Source organism: Astatotilapia calliptera, chromosome 6 (assembly GCF_900246225.1).
Source record: "Astatotilapia calliptera chromosome 6, fAstCal1.2, whole genome shotgun sequence".
NCBI lineage: Eukaryota > Metazoa > Chordata > Actinopteri > Cichliformes > Cichlidae > Astatotilapia > Astatotilapia calliptera.
The window spans coordinates 37,984,385-38,003,941 of record NC_039307.1 but is presented as its reverse complement, the minus strand read 5'-3'; the positions used below and the strand labels follow the sequence as shown (position 1 = coordinate 38,003,941).

The window sequence follows — 19,557 nt, the reverse complement described above, 5'->3', positions numbered from 1 at the left end:
AAAATCTGAGTATACTCCGCTTGCACTTGCTTCCACTCTAACTCAGACCTAATGTGACGCCCGCGTCCTCGCAATGGCGGGAAACCTGGTATAACGTGATCTGTTAGTCCCACCCACTTTAGCGAACGGCGCGAAGGTAAGACGTGCAGAGGCAGCTAAGAGGATGAATATGAGGACTGTTTTAAGCTGACATTTTCATTCCAGGTAAGTCTTTATTGTCAGTGATTTGTTTTCGTTAAAAACAAATTTGGGTTGAATCTTATGAGTAAACCTTGAGGTGTCTGGGATACTTTAATGTGCCTTTCTATTCATATCTAGATCTTAACTGTCAGTGCAGCTGGGCTCGACCTACCAAAGCCTGAATGTGCAGATATTTTGTAGCGTGTCATACAACAGCTCAAGTTTCTTGTAGTGCAGCTCTCCCATCTGTTGGGTAAACTGTGGCTTCAAGAAACAAAATCAGTCAGGTGAAGGTTTGAAGATATTTTTTTCTTATTATCAAAATATCCCACATAATAGAGCTGTGTGAGGAAATATAAAATACCTTAAACTTTTACCTTAAATTCTTTAATGAGACTTCACTTGCAACTAACATGGACAGTATACTGTGTGGGAATCATGTCATACAAACGATTAAAGAGAGTAGCTGCTAATGGCGTTTGTAATGTGGACTGTATGGAACCGCCTTTCGCAGAGGAACAGGCTACTCTAATAACATTGGACCAGTAATTCTTACGGATTGCGTTACAATTATACCAATATTCACGGCAACAGTGACACGTGATGGTTGTTTCCCGAGAGGACGAACCGCCACCCAAAAAAGTATAAACGTGTCCTAGCACTTCAAAGCGACTGCAGAAAGGACTTCCTACTAGAAGGTGTTTGATATCATAAACCAGAATGTGCTCAAGACACAGTGGCACTCACTCTGTATATTCGCAACGAAGATATACACATGAAACGTCACTGCGTTCTTACGCATGCGTAGCAAACACACACTTCCCTGTCAACCATTGCCGCCCATTGGTCCTCTCAACTAACCCGCCTCCATTAGATGTAAATGTTTCGCGGGAATATTGGAAGACGTGAAATAACCTAATCTGTTCTCGTGAGAAGGTTCTGGATATCAGTCCAACTGAGCCCGTATTGAAGTAACGTTTTCGTATCCTGGTTGAACAAATTTAACTATGTTCGAAAAAACGCTCTTTTTGGCTTTAACTTTCGCGTTGCTTCACACCGGTAAGTGCATTTAAGAGTACGCCACTTTGGAAGCTACACGGACACGGTTATTTTTCTGTTTTGAGCCTAATGTAGCAACACTACTTTGGGTTTCACGAACCCTTTAAAAGAGGTTACTGCGTTTTAATTGATCTGTGTGCTATTCAAACTCTCCCACCTCACTCGACTCGTTGAAAGCTAAGGCTAACAGCGCAACAGGTACCTGTGCTCTGTTTAGCTAACTGCTTTTACAGTTTTGAACTTAGTTTTTCTTTTGAACTGAGACCTGATGTGTATATACAGTGTAGTAAACCCAGCATAACGCCACAAATGTCAATTTTAAGGCGCTAAGCAATTGTTTAGCAAACGCTAAACGATTGTTGTTATTGTGTTGTGGCTACCTAGGTTGCTTGTATTAGCAGTTTAGGATTTAGAAACTCTTCTTTCCAAATTTGGTGAAATCTTTATGTCTAGCTTCTTAACTTGGAAGATTTTATACTAATTGTATATTTGATGTGGTACACAGTGCAATAAATACCCAAGTAAGCAAGTTCTTGATTGTTTTGCATTCCTCACATTTCATGAGTGAACTGCCGCAGGTTTGTCATTTGTATGGTTTACTCACAAGTGTGTGAAATAATCGTGATATAAAGAGTCTGGCACAAAACAAACAAGTCTCTGAAAAGATCCTCGTTTAGAAAAGAAAAAGATTATGAGAAACGTGCTGTGTACAATGATAGAAAACTGTTAGGAAGTTTGTAAACTCTGTCAACAAAAAAGCTATTTGAGGTCTTGGGCTGTGATTCAAAATATTGCTTTTGACAACTTGTATAATCAAATAACACACAGGTGTCAAACTCGGGCCCACCCGCCAATTTAGCCCGCAGCCTAATAGACCCTCTGCACGAGAAAATGCTGACTTCCTGGTTTGAGATGGGATGTGGGGTTGTACATTTTCAGTAGCTTTACTTTGCGGTCAGTCACTACTGCGAAGATATATCCTCCAAAATCATGTCCAGAACTCGAAAACTTAAAGATGGCGTTAAGTTACAAAGAGCAGAAGGTGGGAACACTCACCACTGTTGTGTCATAAAAAATCTAATGATCAACTTTGACGTTTAAAGAGTTTAGATCGATCAGTTGTTTACATCACTCAACACAAGCAGAACTGCATCACTGCAGAAGACGCATCGTCCACATTCAGAAGCACATCTCTGTGTAGTGACTGGTCTCATGATTTAAACAGGCAAATGTTCAGCATTCAAACTACAGGTGAAGAATAGTCAAACCAGATGTTTCCCCCGTTATGTCGTTATCAGCTAGTCAAGTACACACCTACACAGCATGTTAACAAACCCTGAAAAAAAAGCCACAAAAAAAATAGTCTATTACATTTGGCCCGCGAAGCCATACCAAATTCCTATCAGAGCTGGCCTACTGGTATTATACAGCTAATATATATATTGTTTAGTATTAAGCTTTGCTTGTTCCATATTCAGTTTTTCAGCCAAACTTGTTTGAGTCCATAAGAAAAGATTCATTCTTATATCTGGAGGAAGATTTCTTTTTTTTTTTTTTTCTTTCTTCAATAAATATTAACGTTAGCCCGCGACTTTGTTCCAGTTTTGAATTTTGGCCCACTGTGTATTTGAGTTTGACACCCCTGCAATAATGCAATAATCAAATGAACTAATGGTGAAAGCTGTCACAATGTGCAGCCCTGACTTCGGTTAGCTTACTGAAAATGCCAGAATCTCTTTTTCCCCCCTTTTTTTAAAAGGGAAAAGTTAAATTTTTTACAGTCCCTATTCTTACAGTTTGCATGACTTCCTGAACGAATCCAATAGTGTGTTTAAATGAAATGCTTGGTCTGGGTAAACAGATTAACAGATAGCTGTATATTTCTTGTTTAGCTTGGTGACCCCCGCTTTAACCATATGTACCTGCATGAACTTGAAAGTGGAGACAATGTATGTGCAGTCTTTGTTCATGTTAAAACTGTTTGTTTCTCCAGGAAAACTTCAAACTTCGAGCTCTACTCAGAAAATCGAAGTATCAAACGGTGATGATCTCCCTTTTCCGTGTGAAATCCCCCCGAGAACCAACTTGAAGTGCCCCTCTCTGGTTCTGAAACGAGTCGATGGAAATACAGGTGTCATCTACACCTGTCGAAATGGAAAGGAAGATCTTGATTCACAGCCGGAACAATACAGAAACCGGGTGAAGTTCATCAATGAGGACATGAGGAGAGGATTGATGACTGTATGGATCCGATCAGTCCAGCAGTCTGATAGCGGAAAGTACAAATGGTTTATCCCAAATTCAAAATACGCCTGTTTTTTTGATGTTGTTGGTAAGTTGGTTCATGAGCTTGTTCATTATTTGATATTACTGGCATTACTTAATAAATGTTGGAATTGTATATGGTTAGGTAAGTAAGAAACAGAATTAAAACAACTTGATGGTTTTTACCTCATTTGAAACAGTGACAGAGAAGCAAAACCTTACTAAGGAGAATGACACCAGCACAACAGCAACAGAGGAAATGCCAGATACAGGTAAGACTGGCACAATGAGGTCATCGGTTTGTTTGAAAAAAAAAACAGAAAATCAAGACTTATACCTTACAAACACTTTGCTTTTCCCTTTAGATCCTGCACCAGAGAACAGTCATCATTATTATGCCCTCATTCCCGTCTTTGCTCTTCTCATAGCTCCTGTTTTCCTGATGCTCTTCAAGAACAGTGAGTTAAACAGCATTACATTTTTAATTTAGCCATCACCGACTTTTGCATTCAGGCTTTTGAATTGGTACGCTCAGTCAAGTTGATTCATAGATCTGGTTTCTCAGCTGAAGTCCATTGATCAAACGAGGACCACAGGAGGATTCATTATTTGTTTTTCAGCACAGGCTGTACAGGCTGAGCTCCGTTATGGTGCAAAGCTATTTTAAACAACCAGCACTCGTTTGTTTCCCCTAACAAACAGCTACTGAACGACAAGTCACAAAAAGTGATGTAAAGGTGTGGAATGATATTTACGTCATAACAAATGCACAAGCGCATTTAAATTCCACGCATGTAAATTCAACAAACCGTGCAGACAGTCTGCATTGCACACACTGCTATAGTTTCACACTCAGCCAGTAGCTCCCTGCACTCAGAGGCAAATCCTGCTCAAACGAATAAATGTACTTTTACCGTCTGGAGGCGGAGACCAATGTAGCACACAGTGCTAATGTGATTGGTCACTTTGATGCACACTTCAGGTTACTGTGTTAAACTGAGGTACGCTGTGGCAGCGACAGAAACGCTGTTTTAAACCGTACTTGTTAACATTTTGAAAACATAGCAGTGGCAAAACTGTCACTGTATTACTTTAATGCTGAAGAAAGCAGAGGATTCAAAAGTAAGTTCTCTTGTACAGTATTACATAGCTTAAAACTTATAATGAGGACCAGGAAAGAAAGTGTGCATCAGAATGTGGCAACTATAAGTTTGGCTAAAATAAAGATGTTTAAACCAATCAACATAAAGTTGCTCAGTCTGCAGGAAACACATGTAACGGCACGTTTCAAAACGTGCCCTTGAAGTCTTTAATAAGTCTTTAAGATGAGTTTCAGCATTAAAGTGAAGCCCGTCATAAATCAGTACAACAGAAGTAACTGCTGTAGTTAAACTAGCAAACTGCGCTTTTAAACATCAACACATCCTCACAACTGATATGTAGCACAGATCAACTCTTTGCTTTATTCAAAAAATATAACTATAAAAATTCAAATACTTCTCTAATCATATGTCGCAGAATTAGATTCATATAAAATATACATCAACTAATTAATTGTGGTGTGATTTTTAGCTTCAGTGAATTAGTCCCATCAGTGGTGTACACTTTAATGACTGAACACTTATATGGAGTTTGAAGTATATTTAATGCAGAATATTTGTACTTCAGTAAAAATGTATTTTTACAGACTACACATGTACTGTAGTATTACTTTTTCATATAAGTATAGGATTTAGGATGGGTACTTCTTCCACAGCTGTAAACAGCAGATAACACCTGGCATGCAGCAGCTACAAGCATAGTGTGTTATAGTTATATGACCTTTTAGATTCATACAGCATGATGGCAACAACCTGAACTGTTCATCAGACACTAGTTCAGCCCAATGAGCTACTTACCAAAGACAGTGTGTCACATCCTGCTCTGCTGTCCACCCCACAGACTGTCTGTGGTCACGGTGTGTGGAGCTCTGGAGCCAGATGTGTACAGCTGTTTCACTGAGTGAAGTACACTCACCGGCAACAACATAAACACATTTTATAAAATTCGTTTACTCGACTTTTTCCTGTTGTTGTTGTTTTTTTTAATAGCAATGATGTGTGCTTCTCATTGTGATTTTTAAAAGCTGTGTAATACTGTACAACAGATTAATGGGGCAGCAGTGCAGAGGCTTCAGAACTAACCTTAGAATAAAATTAACATTAAATAATCCAGTGACAGTTGTCAGTGTTTCCACTGATGTACAACAAACAGTAACTGCTGATGATTAATTCAGCAGCCTTTATTTTTCAACTTCTAAACAAATGCAGTTTAAAACAGCTTTTCTGTCCCTGTCACAGTGTAACTCAGTTTAACGCAGTAACCTCAAGTGTCGATCAAAGTGACCAATCACATTAGGACCCCGTCTACCTTTGTCTGCCTCCAGACAGCAAAAGTAAGTTTAAAAGCATAAGCAGGATTTCTCTCCGAGCGCAGGAAGCTCTGCGCTGTGAAACTGTAGCAGCACATTCAAACCAGACGCTCTTGCGTGTGCGATGGCTTCTTTGTGAGTTCTGCGCATGATGAGATAAATATCATTCATATTAAGGTTGTACCCCCTCACTGATACCATTTCTAATTTCCATCTCTTATAAAATTATAGTATGCTAAATTGTGCTCATTTTCTGAGTGCTCATAGTTTACTTTCATTTTGTTTAAAATTAATTAGATTTTTTTAATCTCTTTGAAGTTCCAAATTTCGCACTGTACCTTTAATCAAACACTATTGCTATCCATAATAAGCATATACTGTTAAACATTAGACGACATGGATATAAAACAGATGGGAGCTAGTGTTTTCTAAATTGCACATTCAGCTCAACACATAAATGGCACTTTGGCCATCAGCCGGGCTTTCTGAAAATCCACCCATGTGAAGTGTTGTTGGTCTCCAGGTGGGTGCGTCTGGTTAACTTTCCAGATGGTTCGGCTGGTTATGTTGCAGCTTCCGTTTAAAGTGACTCTACAAAGTCTTGAATCACTCATATTTATTTGTACGTTAGTTCCAATGAGACAGACTTTCTTGCCTTCTTACTTATGTGTTTAGTTAATTTTATTATCTTTTTTTTATTTATTTTTTTTGTGGTCTTGAGCACCAGTTCTTTACTTTTTTGTCTGATCATTGGCTGCTTTTTCACTCATTTTTCAGGCCTGTCCCTATACCTGACCATCTTCAGATAAACTGTTTGTTTGTTTTTTGGTTAAATATAATATACCACGTTCTGACTGAGAGATTTCTGAAAAATTCAAACGTGCACCTCTGCTGTCACTTCCCACACAAATAAAGATAAAAAGCTAAACAGCAGTGTGACGTTTGTAGGGTTACTGAAGTTGAGCTAGCTGGTATGTAATGATGTGCTTGGTGGTGCCAGCTACACAGCTATGGTTAGTATAATATAAACATTAGCACAGTAAAGCTGAAGGATGAACACTAACTTCTCCAATCGATTAGATTAGATAAAACTTTATTAATCCCTCGGGTTGGTTCCTCCGGGAAATTCGGTTTCCAATAGCACAGCACCGACAGAAGTTACAGAATGTGAGCAGAAATATACCATATATATAAATACAGAGTATACACAAGGGATAAATAGAATAAATAGGAATAAGAATACAAGGGATTTGCACATTTCAAGTATTGTGAGTCTATTGCTCCGTTGGATATTAAGTATTGCACAGTGAAGAGGCACTACAGCTGTTCCCTCCTCCTTTGTCCTCCTGTTTCCCCTCCCTCTCCCCTCCAGAGAGGAGTTAAACAGTTTGATGGCGTGTGGAACAAGGAGTTTTTAAGTCTGTTGGTCTTTGGGAGAAGCAACCTGTCACTGAACAGGCTCCTCTGGTTGTTAATGGCCGTGTGCAGAGGATGCCCAGCATTGTCCATAATGTCCATCAGTTTCTTTAATGTCCTTTTCTCTGCCACTGTCACCAGAGTGTCCAGCTTCATGCCGACCACAGAGCTAGCCTTCCTGATCAGTTTTTCCAGCCTGGATGTGTCCTTCTTTGCTGTGCTGCTCCGCCAGCACACCACAGCTTAGAACAGTATTCCAGCAACCACCGAACATTAGCATTCACATTGTAGGAACCTGTAAACTAGGGGTGGGGAACTGCAGGCCTCAAGGGCCAGTGTCCTGCAGATTTAAGATATCACCCTGGGTCAACACCTGAATCAAATGATTAGTTGATTCCCAGGCCTCCAGAGAACTTGAAGACATGTTGAGGAGGCAATTTAGCCATTTGAATGAGCTGTGTTGGATCAAGGATGCATCTAAAACCTGCAGGACACCGGCTCTCGAGGCCTGGAGTTTCTCCCAGTGACCTTGACTTGCCCTTTAAGTCAGAGGTCAAGTTTTCTGCACGTACAGTTTGGATGTTTTAGAATCACATGTTTTAGAACCACATGTTTTAGAACCACATGTTAATGCTTGTAGAACAATGAAATTATTTGCTGCCGACTGAAATGGTGAAGCTATTTTTTACCTGGATAAGACGAAACCTTGCTTTTTAATTCAGCCCTCGGTTTAGTGCTTTTGGATAGTACAGCATTATTTCAGTTTCTAACTGGTTTTCTTGTTCTCACAGGGATTTGTAAGACATGCCAAAGGAAGACTGAAGAGAACGACTCTGAGCTGGAAACCCAAGGTAACAGAGCAAAGAAAGGAGATGAAGAGGAACAGCTCAAGAAACCATCAGCAAGACGAACTGACGGACTGAAAGGATAATCTCATCATCACGGCCAGAGAAAAGCTTTTTTGAATATCCACCATTTGGGCCATTCATCTGATCCTTCTGTCAGTTGCTCAGGTGCAACTAAATATTTCCTGGAAACGTAGAAAAAAGTAAGATTGTTTTATGAATTATTTGGAAAATCAAATTACTTAATAGTAGGGCTGCCACGATCAGTCGACTAGTCACGATTACGTCGACTATCAAAATCATCGACGGCTGATTTAATAGTCGACGCGTCGTTTGAAGCTCTGTAAGATTCCAAAATACGCAGGAATAAGTAGCAGGATTTAAAAGTGTAATAACGGACTGAAACAGAAGATGGCAGCACTGCATGTACAAGGATGCCAGCTGCCATTAAACCCCGAAGAAGAAGCTGTTTCCAAATTCAGGAACTGCATCCTCCTGTGCCCGCATTTGTAGGCCGATTACGTTACAGCCACACGACGAAGACTGTCCAAACTCGAACACTCCGACAAATGCTGCCCAGAAATGCGTCCTTCATTTCCCCAGATTTGAAGGATGGGTCGGGATGGGTCGTGGCCCAACCTATCCCAGAATTCATAGCGCGGCCCTGCTCAGTTTCCAACAATGGCGGCAGCTAGTTAGTTTTAATGTTACTCTTATTATTCTTTCTGGGTCACAAAATAAACGTTTAACATATTTTCAGGTGAGAATGTAGCTGTGTAAACCTCAAATATCTGCTCAGTTTATCAGGACACCGCATATTTTCAAAAGCGCTCCGACCAGCTCGATAGCTAGCCGGGGTTCAAGGCTCACTAGAGCCGTGAGAACACCGGACTCCCGGCAAATCGTTTTCAAACCCACCGCAGTCTTTCGCTACTCAGGTTAAACATGATATATGAGTCACTTAGATAACTTAAAAATGTTATTGTTTGGCTTTTTTTAGCATTTTATTTGTTCCTGAGTAAATCAGTTTGGCTGAGATTAAAGTTATAGTTTTTACACAGCTGAATAAACGTCAAGCAGACAGCTGATTATCAGAAGTGTGAGAATTTACTCCGGTGTCCTGTTATATCTTAGATAGCAAGGAGTTTATTAAACTTCACCAAAACAATCTGCAAACTTCATTAACATTTAATCAACTATCATCTTGTCTTTATTGTTAGTTAGCACAAAGCTTAAACACTTAAAGCTGTAAGCTAATGATAGTTATAGCATTAGCTGGTGCAATAAGCTGGATGCATGATCTGATTAGTCGACTAATCGCAAAGATAATCGGTGACTAGTCGACTATCAGAATAATCATTTGTGGCAGCCCTACTTAATAGCAATTTGTAGCAGGGATTTAAAAGCCTTCTAAGCCCATGAAAGTGTTCACGATCCCATTAACTATTTTAAAATCCTGGTGGAAGTGCAACCAAATAAGCTAGAGCAATAATTTTTTGCATATTAAAACAGAGGAGTTGTACTTCCATATCAGTATTTAACTTGTCCCAGGTTGCAGTTTCCTTCCACTAATGGCTTTGCAAAAAGTGCAAGAAACAACAAAAAATTTATTATTATCTAGACAAATTTTGCTGATCTGATCAGCTGTTCACAACACTTCCTGCGTTTGAATAAACTTTATCATGTTGTCAGCAGGAACTATCGCCTCATTTTGTGGGAAATGTAGTTTTTTGTTTTGGTTTTTTTTTTTTTTTTTTTTTTCTTTCAGAAAGTTCATCTTTGACTTTCTGTATAGTCTCTGTGACACAGTTGGAAATAGTTTATTTTTGAGGCACATGCTGTTGCAGATTGTGCACAAGATCGATTTTTGTTTTTGCAGCAGTTTATAAAAATTAGTGTTTGTTAGAAATGAAATTCTGAGGATGCAAAATAAATTTCCTGTGGTTCGGAACTATTTTGCAACAGTTTTCACCTCTGAAATCTCTTATTAGAAAAATGTGTTAAAAAAATATAATTTTTAATTTATTTGTAGTTTTTTGCACCTTTTTAGCAATTTAAGTCGTTACTATGGACTTAATGCATACATATTATTAAAATTTGCGATACAGTGATTGTAATGTATGTATTGTATGTTTAGCAACTTGAAATCCTCCAAAAACTGACACTATAGCATCGAAAAATGTAAAGACTTGTTCTATGATGGGCTTACAAGGTTAAGCAAAACTTACCTTTCACTAATTTTGTCATTCTAGCTAGCAAACAATCCCCAAGTGGCTAATTTTGCAGTTGCATTTGAAACCCCTGTCACGTGTTTGCACATTAAACGATTTTATCTTACCATAATTTATTTATATAGCACTTTAAAAACAACACATGGCCGACCAAAGGCGAGTAAATAAAAATGAGTTTTTAATCTGGATTTAAAAACCAGCACTGATGTAGAGTTCCTGATGTGAAGAGGAAGATCGTTCCAAAGCTTTGGGGCCACAATATAGAACGCTCCGTCTCCTCCAACTTTCATCCATCATTTAGGGACTCTGAGCAACACCTGCTCAGCTGACCGGAGTGAATGAGGGGCAGCATATATATTCAGGTACCAGACCATTTAAGGATTTAAAAACCAGTAAAAGGAGTTTAAAATTGATCCTAAATTTAATTGGAAGCCAGTGTAAGGAGGCCAGAACCGGAGTAATATGCTTAAATGTTCTTTTACCAGTTAAAAACCGTGCCGCAACATTCTGCACCAGTTCCAGACGTGACAGAGTGCTCTGGCCAAACCCTATTACGCCAAGCATGAGGTTATGATCGTCTCAAAGAGTATACTTATACACTTATACTGACACTCATTAAGCTTTCACCAGCTCTGAATCACGAGGCTCCTGCCCACATCTCTGATCTTTTACAGCCGCACGCTCCCTCTCGCAGCCTGAGATCCTCTAATCAAAAGCTGTTGGTCGTTTTAAGACCAGAGGAGATGTTTTAGAGCGGTGGCCCCCAGGTTGTGGAGTGCTTTGCCTCCATCTTTACATTGCCTTGATTGCATTCATTCTTTTAAACAGCAGCTTAAGACTCTTTCATTTAGATTGGCTTTTAACTAGAATTGTGCAGTTTGTTCGATTGTGCTGTTTTATGTATGTTTTATATTATTGTGAAGCACTTTGTGGTTCTTATTCTGTTAAGAGTGCTATATAAATAAAGTATCTACAATTAATTGTGTTGAATGTTTGCTTCGTTGTGTTGAAATGTTTTGCTACAATTGTGCTACGTGTGCTCTCTAAATTGTTTCTTTCTTTCTAAATGTATTACATTTTTAAGGAGAAAAACGTAATTTTCTGTGTGTGTGTGTGTGTGTGTGTGTGTGTGTGTGTGTGTGTGTGTGTGTGTGTGTGTGTGTGTGTGTGTGTGTGTGTGTGTGTGTGTGTGTGTGTGTGTGTGTTTTAAGTATTATGTGAGACCCTCCCAGTTTGACCTACCTTACCTTAATTTCAAGTCAGTCTGACTGGATTTCAAAGTAAAAGCCCTTGGAAATGTCTTTGGTGCTCCAAAATCTCATCAGGTTTGTTTAATTATTTTATTTATCTTTCTTAATTCTGAATGACGACATAGGGAAACATGGAGGCACTATCAACTTCAGCTTCATAGTATCTCACCCTACAGTTACTCGGCCACTCTAAATTAACTCTTGCATTGTGAAATATAAAATCAGCCTTTCGAAATGCACAGTGGGAGAAGTGATCTACTTCTGAATAAGAACAAGACCAGAGAAAGTGAGTTCAGTTTGAGGACGATGCCTATAAGACGGTCCATCCTGGGACAGCATGTTGATCTGGTGGAGCACAGGTACCTGAAGCAGAAGACCAACAAAGAGCCTCTACACACAAAAGGGGCTGAGCAGCCTCTATTTTGTGGAAAAAGTGGAGACCCTGTAATGTGCAGCAAAATTATAGAGATGTTCTTTCCCTCAGTTCAAATGAGTACGGTGCTGAGGTCTGCTGGTGACACCAGAAACGATGAATAATCCAACCAGGACGGCTCCTCTGTGGAGGATTCTGAAGCTGGATTGGTGAGAACACACTGATAATGCTTTTTTTTTTTTTCTTCAACTTTACTACTAGAAGAATATAATCTATCATATGAGTAATCATTCTAGCTGAGATTTGTACCTTTAGCCAAAAGCTTTTGAGTAGGATTTCCGGATGGTAAGTCTGCTATGAGCCATCCAGCCTAGTGTACTACTAGTAGTATACTACTTTTCCAGAATCGCTCTGACACAGGATATTGCGAGTTTTAAGAGTACTGTGTTTCTAGAGATTTGTTGGATGCTGAAGAACTCTGATAGAAAAATGCCCACAACATTAGGGGCCAACGTAATGCTGTCCAGAGGACGTATCCAGTCAGACACCCTGTTTCTGACGTCTTATTCCAGGAACTTCATTTAGTTTCAATTTAGAATTATTGTGGACTTCAGGAAACACACAGCTCCACTCCCCCCCATCATCCTGACTGACACCCCCATCACCTCTGTGGACTCATTCCGCTTCCTGGGTACCACCATCACCCAGGACCTGAAGTGGGAGCCCACCATCACCTCCGTCATCAAGAAAGCCCAGCAGAGGATGTACTTCCTGAGTCAGCTGAAGAAATTCAACCTGCCAACACGGACGATGATGCAATTCTACACCGCAATCATCGAGTCCATCCTCACCTCCTCCATCACCGTGTGGTACGCTGGAGCCACTATCAGGGACAAACAGAGACTGCAGCGTGTTGTGCGCTCTGCTGAGAAGGTGATTGGCTGCAGACTCCCATCTCTGCAGGACCTGTACACCTCCAGGACACTGGGGCGTGCAGCTCGGATCTCAGCTGACCCTTCTCACCCTGGACACAGTCTGTTTGACCTGCTCCCCTCAGGCAGGAGGCTCCGGTCCATTCGCACCAGAACCTCTCGCCATAAGAACAGTTTCTTCCCCTCTGCTGTTGGACACATGAACAATAACCGTATGACTGTTCCCACCACTAACACATGACCCTACGCTGTGTTCACTGCATCATTCCATGTTTGGCACTGATCACCACCTGCACTCATGTATATATCTCATGTATAGCTCATGCACATATCTTTCTACATAGCACTTTTAATTCTTATTCTTATTTTTATATTTTTATGGCAGTATGTTTGCACTGAAGCACCGCAGCAATTGCCAAATGTTGTAAACCTGCTCAACATTTGGCAATAAAACCCTTTCTGATTCTGATTCTGAGAAGCAGACTGTATGTTATAGTGACTCTTGCAGTTTAACTGAACTTTGTTGGACTGCTGCCTAATAGTAAGAAGGTTATTGGATACCCTCCCCTGACCCGCTATCACTATTTAGAAACATATCAGAGTTGATATTGACAGAGTGCCACTGTGAGGGTGTATACTGTACCTAGACCATGGAAATATGAAGTATCATTTTATACCATTAGGAAAATTATTTGAATCGTGGTTCTTATGCTTGGCAATACTTGATATCCACACACGACGTAAAACCATGTGGGAGTTTGCACAGTGAGTCAAAGTTGGAAGAAAACCGTGTGCGATCAGCGTCTAAATGCGGCAGTGCAACTGTACATTTTGGCTGCTTTATCCTGAGGTTTGTAGCTGATATAAAAAGGAGAATTTCAGAGCATTTAAAACAATTTCTTTTGAGCAGTGCAATCAGGGAATTTCTGATGATTCATTACATTCCCTGTAAACGGACATTTTTCCTATAAAGAACATGTAATCTGAAAAAACAAAAACGTGCCTAAACTTGTGCTAACAGCGGCATTTAGTGACATTTACAGTGTAGACGGGTAAACGATGTCTGCGGACGGGAGGAGGTGGTTCGTCGTTAAGCGCTAGCTCGTTTACAGCTAGCTTAAACGAACCTGCGCTTAACTGGCCGCGTAAATGTTTTGGCTCCCCTGATGGACACACCCGCTCCGATCATCGCGCTGTGCTTTCTTGGGGTTTTTTCTTCAGCAGGTAACTCGAACTTATTTAAATGGCAAGTTTGTACGTTTACATCACCAGGAGAACTACAGGCTGTTCGTGTATTTGTAAGCCTGTATGATTTTACCGGTGTTAAAAACCTAATGGCTTCTGTTGTGTGATGCAATTCTGTGGCTTCTCAACTCTTGAAGTTCACAGCGGAAACACTAAATCAATTTTTGGCGCAACACTGATAAGAAAGCAGGGAGAGGAAGATTTCCAAAGCCGTTAATGGCATGATGATACTTTTAATCAGTCAACGAACAGGTTATCGGCAGTAGAGCATTTGTAGTGCTCTGCCGCCAGAGTCAGCACCGGCTTTTTCTTTGGCTGCGAACAGTAATCGTGATCATCAGCTTATTTTGTCGGAGTGGTTTTTGTTTGCATCATTGTTGGCTTCATGGCGAACCGATGCGGTTAATAAGAGTGCAGTTATGGTTACACTTTAGATGGAAGGTGGTATTTCCATCTGAGCAGATGGTCTATAAACTTCCTGCTCTGGGTCCTTTGGAATTTCTTAGGGTAAAAAATATCTGACTGTGGGCTCAGAATGCTTGAAGTCCTGCTACTGAACAATAAACTAACACATTTCGTTGAGAATTCAAATGTAATTTGGAGACTGTCAAATTATATAAATGTTGCTTTTTTTCCCTCCCCAGAAACTCCTCAAAGCTATTGCCCATCCCCACTGATTCAGGCAGAAGAAGGTCGTAATGTCTCATTACCATGTTATGTGGATCCCTCAGTTGACCTGTCTGCTTATACCGTGGACTGGAAACACACTGACTTGAATGATGTAGTCTTCTCGTGGCGACACGGGCAGGAAAATCATGGTGCACAGGCGGCGAGCTATAGAAGCAGAGCAAGTATCGACTCTGGAGACCTTAGCAGAGGAAATCTAACCCTGCAGATCTTCTCAGCACGCCTGTCTGATAGCGGGCGTTACAGGTGTTTTGTGCCAAAACTGAAAGCCTTTTGCATCGTTCATCTTAATGGTAAACACTCTAAATAACCAAGTTTAGTTTGATACTAAGTTTTGTCAAACGTACCTTTATATTTGGTTTTGGAATTTGGTTAAAGAAAGAGCAGAAAAGTGACTTTCCCTTTAAATGTAAACAGTCCCAAATAATATGCAAAAGATGTGAGGGCTTTATTTCATGTTAACAGTTATAGCTTTGATAACACCGAGTGAACCGTTGTGTCCTTGTATATTTTGGTTTTGTCACAAAGGAAGCTTGAACGGCATGAATGTGACTGAATCTGGCTGATGTTGTGCTGTGTTGTTTAGTACTTATGTGTTGATGTTCAGTTTCACAGCAATCTAGTTTTCCACTTATCATTATAACTTTCCCACAGGTGTGAATGTGAGTGTGGTCTTTATTTGTTAGTCCTGTGTCAGACTGGGCACCTGCCCATGGTGCACCTGCCCACGGTGCACCTGTCCACGGTGCACCTGCCCACGGTGCACCATGTCCAGGGTGCGCCCTGCCGGTTGCCCTATGGTAGCTGGGATAGGTTCCAGCTCCTCCTTGTAACCCTAACAAGGATAAGCGGAAGAGAAGTGGAACACAATAAAATTAAAATAGCACTTTATTCTGTTTTGTTTTATCCAAAGTAATTTAACATGGACTTGGAGGACACTATCAGACATGCTATCTTTTAAAAAAAATAAAAATTTTCTTTTGTTTAGACAGTCTCATATATTTCAAATTCTGAGAATTTATTTATTTTTACAGTAACCAAAGAGATTAATGTCAGGTCCAGCACAACCACATCTCCAAATCTCCACAGCACAACCACAACGCTGAAGCCAAATGATCCAGGCAAGTGACTTTGAACTTTTCTTCTTTTCGCTTAATTAAGTTCAATTTAGTTTTATTTATAGTGTGAAATCACAACAGCATTCAGCTCAGGCTGCTTTGTATTACCAGTAGAGACCTTAATGCAGACCTCACCACAACACAGAGAAAAGATGTTGAATGACCTATTTTTTTTTCTTCACAGCAGACATTTTGAGCTGATGACGAATCGTTTCTTTTTAAGTGTCCCATTAAGTCATGAAAGTGACGCATCAAGCGTAATAGCAGAGTCCACTGCAGCCATCCCCAGTGTTTTACTAGGAATCAGCTTTCTGCAATGATAAACATCTTTAAAAATAAAAGAACTCTTCATTCATACTGCAAACTTGTGGTTTGATTTTTATATTCTGAAAAATGACTCACTTTTGCATTGTTGGCTGCACGCAGTTCCTGTGAAAACTCGTGTATGAGCTAGAGAAGTGGGTTACACGTGAAGTCGTGTAGAGGGCTAGCTTCCTCTTTGTGAAGTCAAGGTTTGAAAGTACCTAAGTTTTAAAGGTTGCGTTAAAATTCACAAAAACTGCTGTTGTCAGCATGCCACCAGTCACCAGACTGCACAACTCATCTTCTGTCAGTCACATTGTTGCAATACTTTTTCCATTACTTATCAGAGTTCAACACAATGAAAGTGAAAGGAACTGGCTTCAACACTGATACATGATATTTGAAAAATTCCTCACCAGCAGATTTTTTTGGTGTCCTGTTCCAACTGCTTTACTTATTTATTTTATTTATTTTTAATTTCTTTGCATATCTGTTAGTTCTGTTAGTGTGCAGGCAGTAATATTGGGAAGAGAAGTCTCAGATCCTGACACAGCCGTCTGTGCTTGACCCATTTCAGCTTCCCTCCAGCCAACAACTGTGCTAAATTTGTAATTACAAGGTTTTATAAAATAAATTTGAATTAAAAATGATCTAAATGTAATAATAATTCATGAATGGCATCACATTAATTAGCCTTTTAATTTCTGATTCTTTCAGATAAACGTCTTGCCGTTCTCCTTCCTGTTGGTATCTTTCTCCTGGCTGTCGTTGGATTTTGTCTGAAGAAACGCGTAAAGATCCGTAAGTTGATCAACTTTAGTGCAAGAATGTGTGCTTTAATAGTTAAACCTTTGATTAGAGATTACTGGCAAGTCTGGTGTTTGATTAGGATGAAAATCTGTCATGGATACCAGAGGAAAACGCACTGAAACAGGAAGCAGAGAATAACAGCAAAATTATACATTACACTGATATTAAATGTAAATAAAACACATAAGCCAAACGCAAACTTTTATTGTTCAACTTGAAATGTCTGAAGACAACTTAAGTTTCTTTTATGCTTTTTTTTTTCCTCATTTTTACTCCATTTTGCATAAATTATTACAAGTGCGTCTTTCCAGAAGAGTCTGTTCAGTGACAGGTTGCTTCTCCCAAAGACAAGAACTAACAGACTTAAAAACTCCTTTGTCCCACACGCCATCAGACTGTTTAACTCCTCTCTGGAGGGGAGAGGGAGAGGAGACAGGAGGACAAAGGAGGGGGGAACAACTAAGCTGTAGTGCCTCTTCACCTCACTGTACAATACCTTGTGCAATACTTTTGTAAATAGTCAACAGTGCAATAGACTCAATACTTGAAATGTGCAATTCACTTGTATTTTTATTTTTTATTCCTATTTATTCTATTTATCCCCTTTGTATATTTTATTTATATTTGTCTCTGTATTTATGTGTGTGTGTGTGTGTGTGTGTGTGTGTGTGTGTGTGTGTGTGTGTATGTATATGTATATGTATGTATATATCAGTTCTGTAACTGTAACTTCGGTCGTTGCTGTGCTTTTTTTGGAAGTCGAATTTCCCAGAGGAACCCACCCGAGGGATTAATAAAGTTCTATCTTATCTTATCTCTCTCTATCTTTCCATGTTTGCGTGTTTATCAAGGGCAATGCGTGGGGAAGCTGAAAGGGCAGAAACGAGGAGTGGACCGTTCAAGCCACGTTGAACTTCAGTCTTTGGAGAATTCAACAATGAAATACGACACGAACAAGGCTTCTTGAGAAATGAGTGAAGTACAATGTTGTGCTTGTCTTTGATTGGCTGAGTGATCAAAATGATTTTAGATTCTCAAGCTGCTCTCATTACGTTACAGCTGATTTAAGTACAACTTAATTCAAATTAATTACGTTGGATCGTTTTAAGCGTTTCTAAAAGCTCATCCTTGTTCCCATTTAGAGACTCGTATTTGATCTGTGTTATTGTATTTCATATTGGAATAGTATGTGCTTTTGTTTAGTGTATGTAGCACTTTGCAGTGTGTGTGTGTCTGTCTGTCTGTTGCACATATATGCTTGTATAGCCATTTATGTATATAAGTATATGCATAAACTGTGCCCCCCCCCCCCCCCCTTCCTTCTACATGTTTGCACTGAGTAGATGCTCTGTATCTCATTGTAATCAGAATCAGAATACTTTATTCATCCCGAGGGAAATTAGGGGTTACAGCAGGCAGCACGCTAATGGCGCATGCGCACTCACAAAGCAACCTTCTGACCAACTTTACACAAACATCACATTGGGCAGACATGTCAGAAGGTAGGCTGATAGGAAAAAAACAACGAAAATACACTACATGAGGTAAGAGGAGGAGAAAAAAAACTCCACTCAGACTGAGCTCCTAGTGGGAGAACAGTTTGATAAAAGAAAAGTACATCTGTATAGTGACAACAAAGGCATTCTATTCTATATAAGCGTATGCTTACTTTATATATGGATGTCTTGTAACATTTTAACTCATTTTATTCCTTCTTTTGTTTTAACTACATTGTCCCTCTGTTCAACAATTTGGCCTTGATGTCTTTTAAGTAAATTAATGGTCACAGATCTGGGAACAATCACTGAGTGACTTACTGGTTATGTTTTAAATTCCAAAAATGAATTGGGACTCTGAGAGGCAGAACAAACAATCAAACAATCTGAAAGTATACTTCTGCTAAAAATCATGATGTGTTGGTTGAATATACAGCGTCCTCCATAATGTTTTTAAGATTGTATTTTTTTTTTTCTCTGTACACCAGCCAGCACGGTCGATTTGCGTAATGTTTGTTTTTTTTTTTTTTTTTCGTGAACGGGAAACTGCTTAAAGAAGCATATGATCAGTTTGTCCAATCGTGGTTTAAATAAAGTTCTTTGAAAAAAATTCCGCCAAAAAGTACGTCCACGACGTAAGTACGCGCCACAGTCAGCCAATAAGCGTTCAGAGTCTTTCTAAAAGGCGCGAAATTCGAGAAAAATTCAGCTAGGACGAGGAAGTCGGGGGAGGAGCGTTGTCATGTGTTCGTGTAACATGGAGGGAGAGTTGTTCTTCAGCGTGCACTGGGTAACGTGTTTTTAATTGTTTTCCACCTAAATGTGTGAGTTATCTTTGTAAATGTAAGTCTGCAATGTTCCTGCATGCTTGTGTTTAATTGGTTGCATGTATTGCTTGAATTTTTTTGTTCAAAACATATTTTGATGGCGAGGAGAC

The 19,557-nt window shown here is 39.7% G+C and overlaps 1 protein-coding gene across 4 annotated transcripts; it reads left to right on the top strand.

The window, feature by feature from the left end:
* The first annotated feature begins 128 nt into the window (after positions 1-128).
* Positions 129-18,426, top strand: LOC113024766 (butyrophilin subfamily 2 member A2-like). 4 transcript variants are annotated; one of them, XR_003272706.1, is made up of 7 exons: positions 129-204; positions 3,233-3,571; positions 3,705-3,776; positions 3,870-3,962; positions 8,122-8,378; positions 14,851-15,186; positions 15,928-16,010. XR_003272706.1 is itself a non-coding variant. In XM_026172081.1 (5 exons), exons 1-5 carry the CDS (start codon positions 1,188-1,190, stop codon positions 8,259-8,261), a joined length of 696 nt encoding a protein of 231 aa, XP_026027866.1. In that variant the 5' UTR covers positions 1,076-1,187; the 3' UTR covers positions 8,262-8,463. The 4 variants fall into 4 exon arrangements, 2 of the variants coding, with proteins under 2 accessions (XP_026027866.1, XP_026027867.1); XR_003272705.1 differs by lacking the exon at positions 129-204 and adding an exon at positions 1,076-1,239; XM_026172081.1 differs by lacking the exons at positions 129-204; positions 14,851-15,186; positions 15,928-16,010 and adding an exon at positions 1,076-1,239 and having other exon boundaries at positions 8,122-8,463.
* Positions 18,427-19,557: the final 1,131 nt, after the last annotated feature.

What these genes read in the sequence shown, in the direction of transcription:
- LOC113024766 (XM_026172081.1), top strand. Translation starts at nt 1,188, where the DNA reads ATGTTCGAAAAAACGCTCTTTTTGGCTTTAACTTTCGCGTTGCTTCAC. An exon ending in CTGTTTTTTTGATGTTGTTG is followed by an intron (nt 3,572 to 3,704) that starts GTAAGTTGGTTC and finishes CATTTGAAACAG; the next exon opens with TGACAGAGAAGCAAAACCTT. An exon ending in AGAGGAAATGCCAGATACAG is followed by an intron (nt 3,777 to 3,869) that starts GTAAGACTGGCA and finishes TTTTCCCTTTAG; the next exon opens with ATCCTGCACCAGAGAACAGT.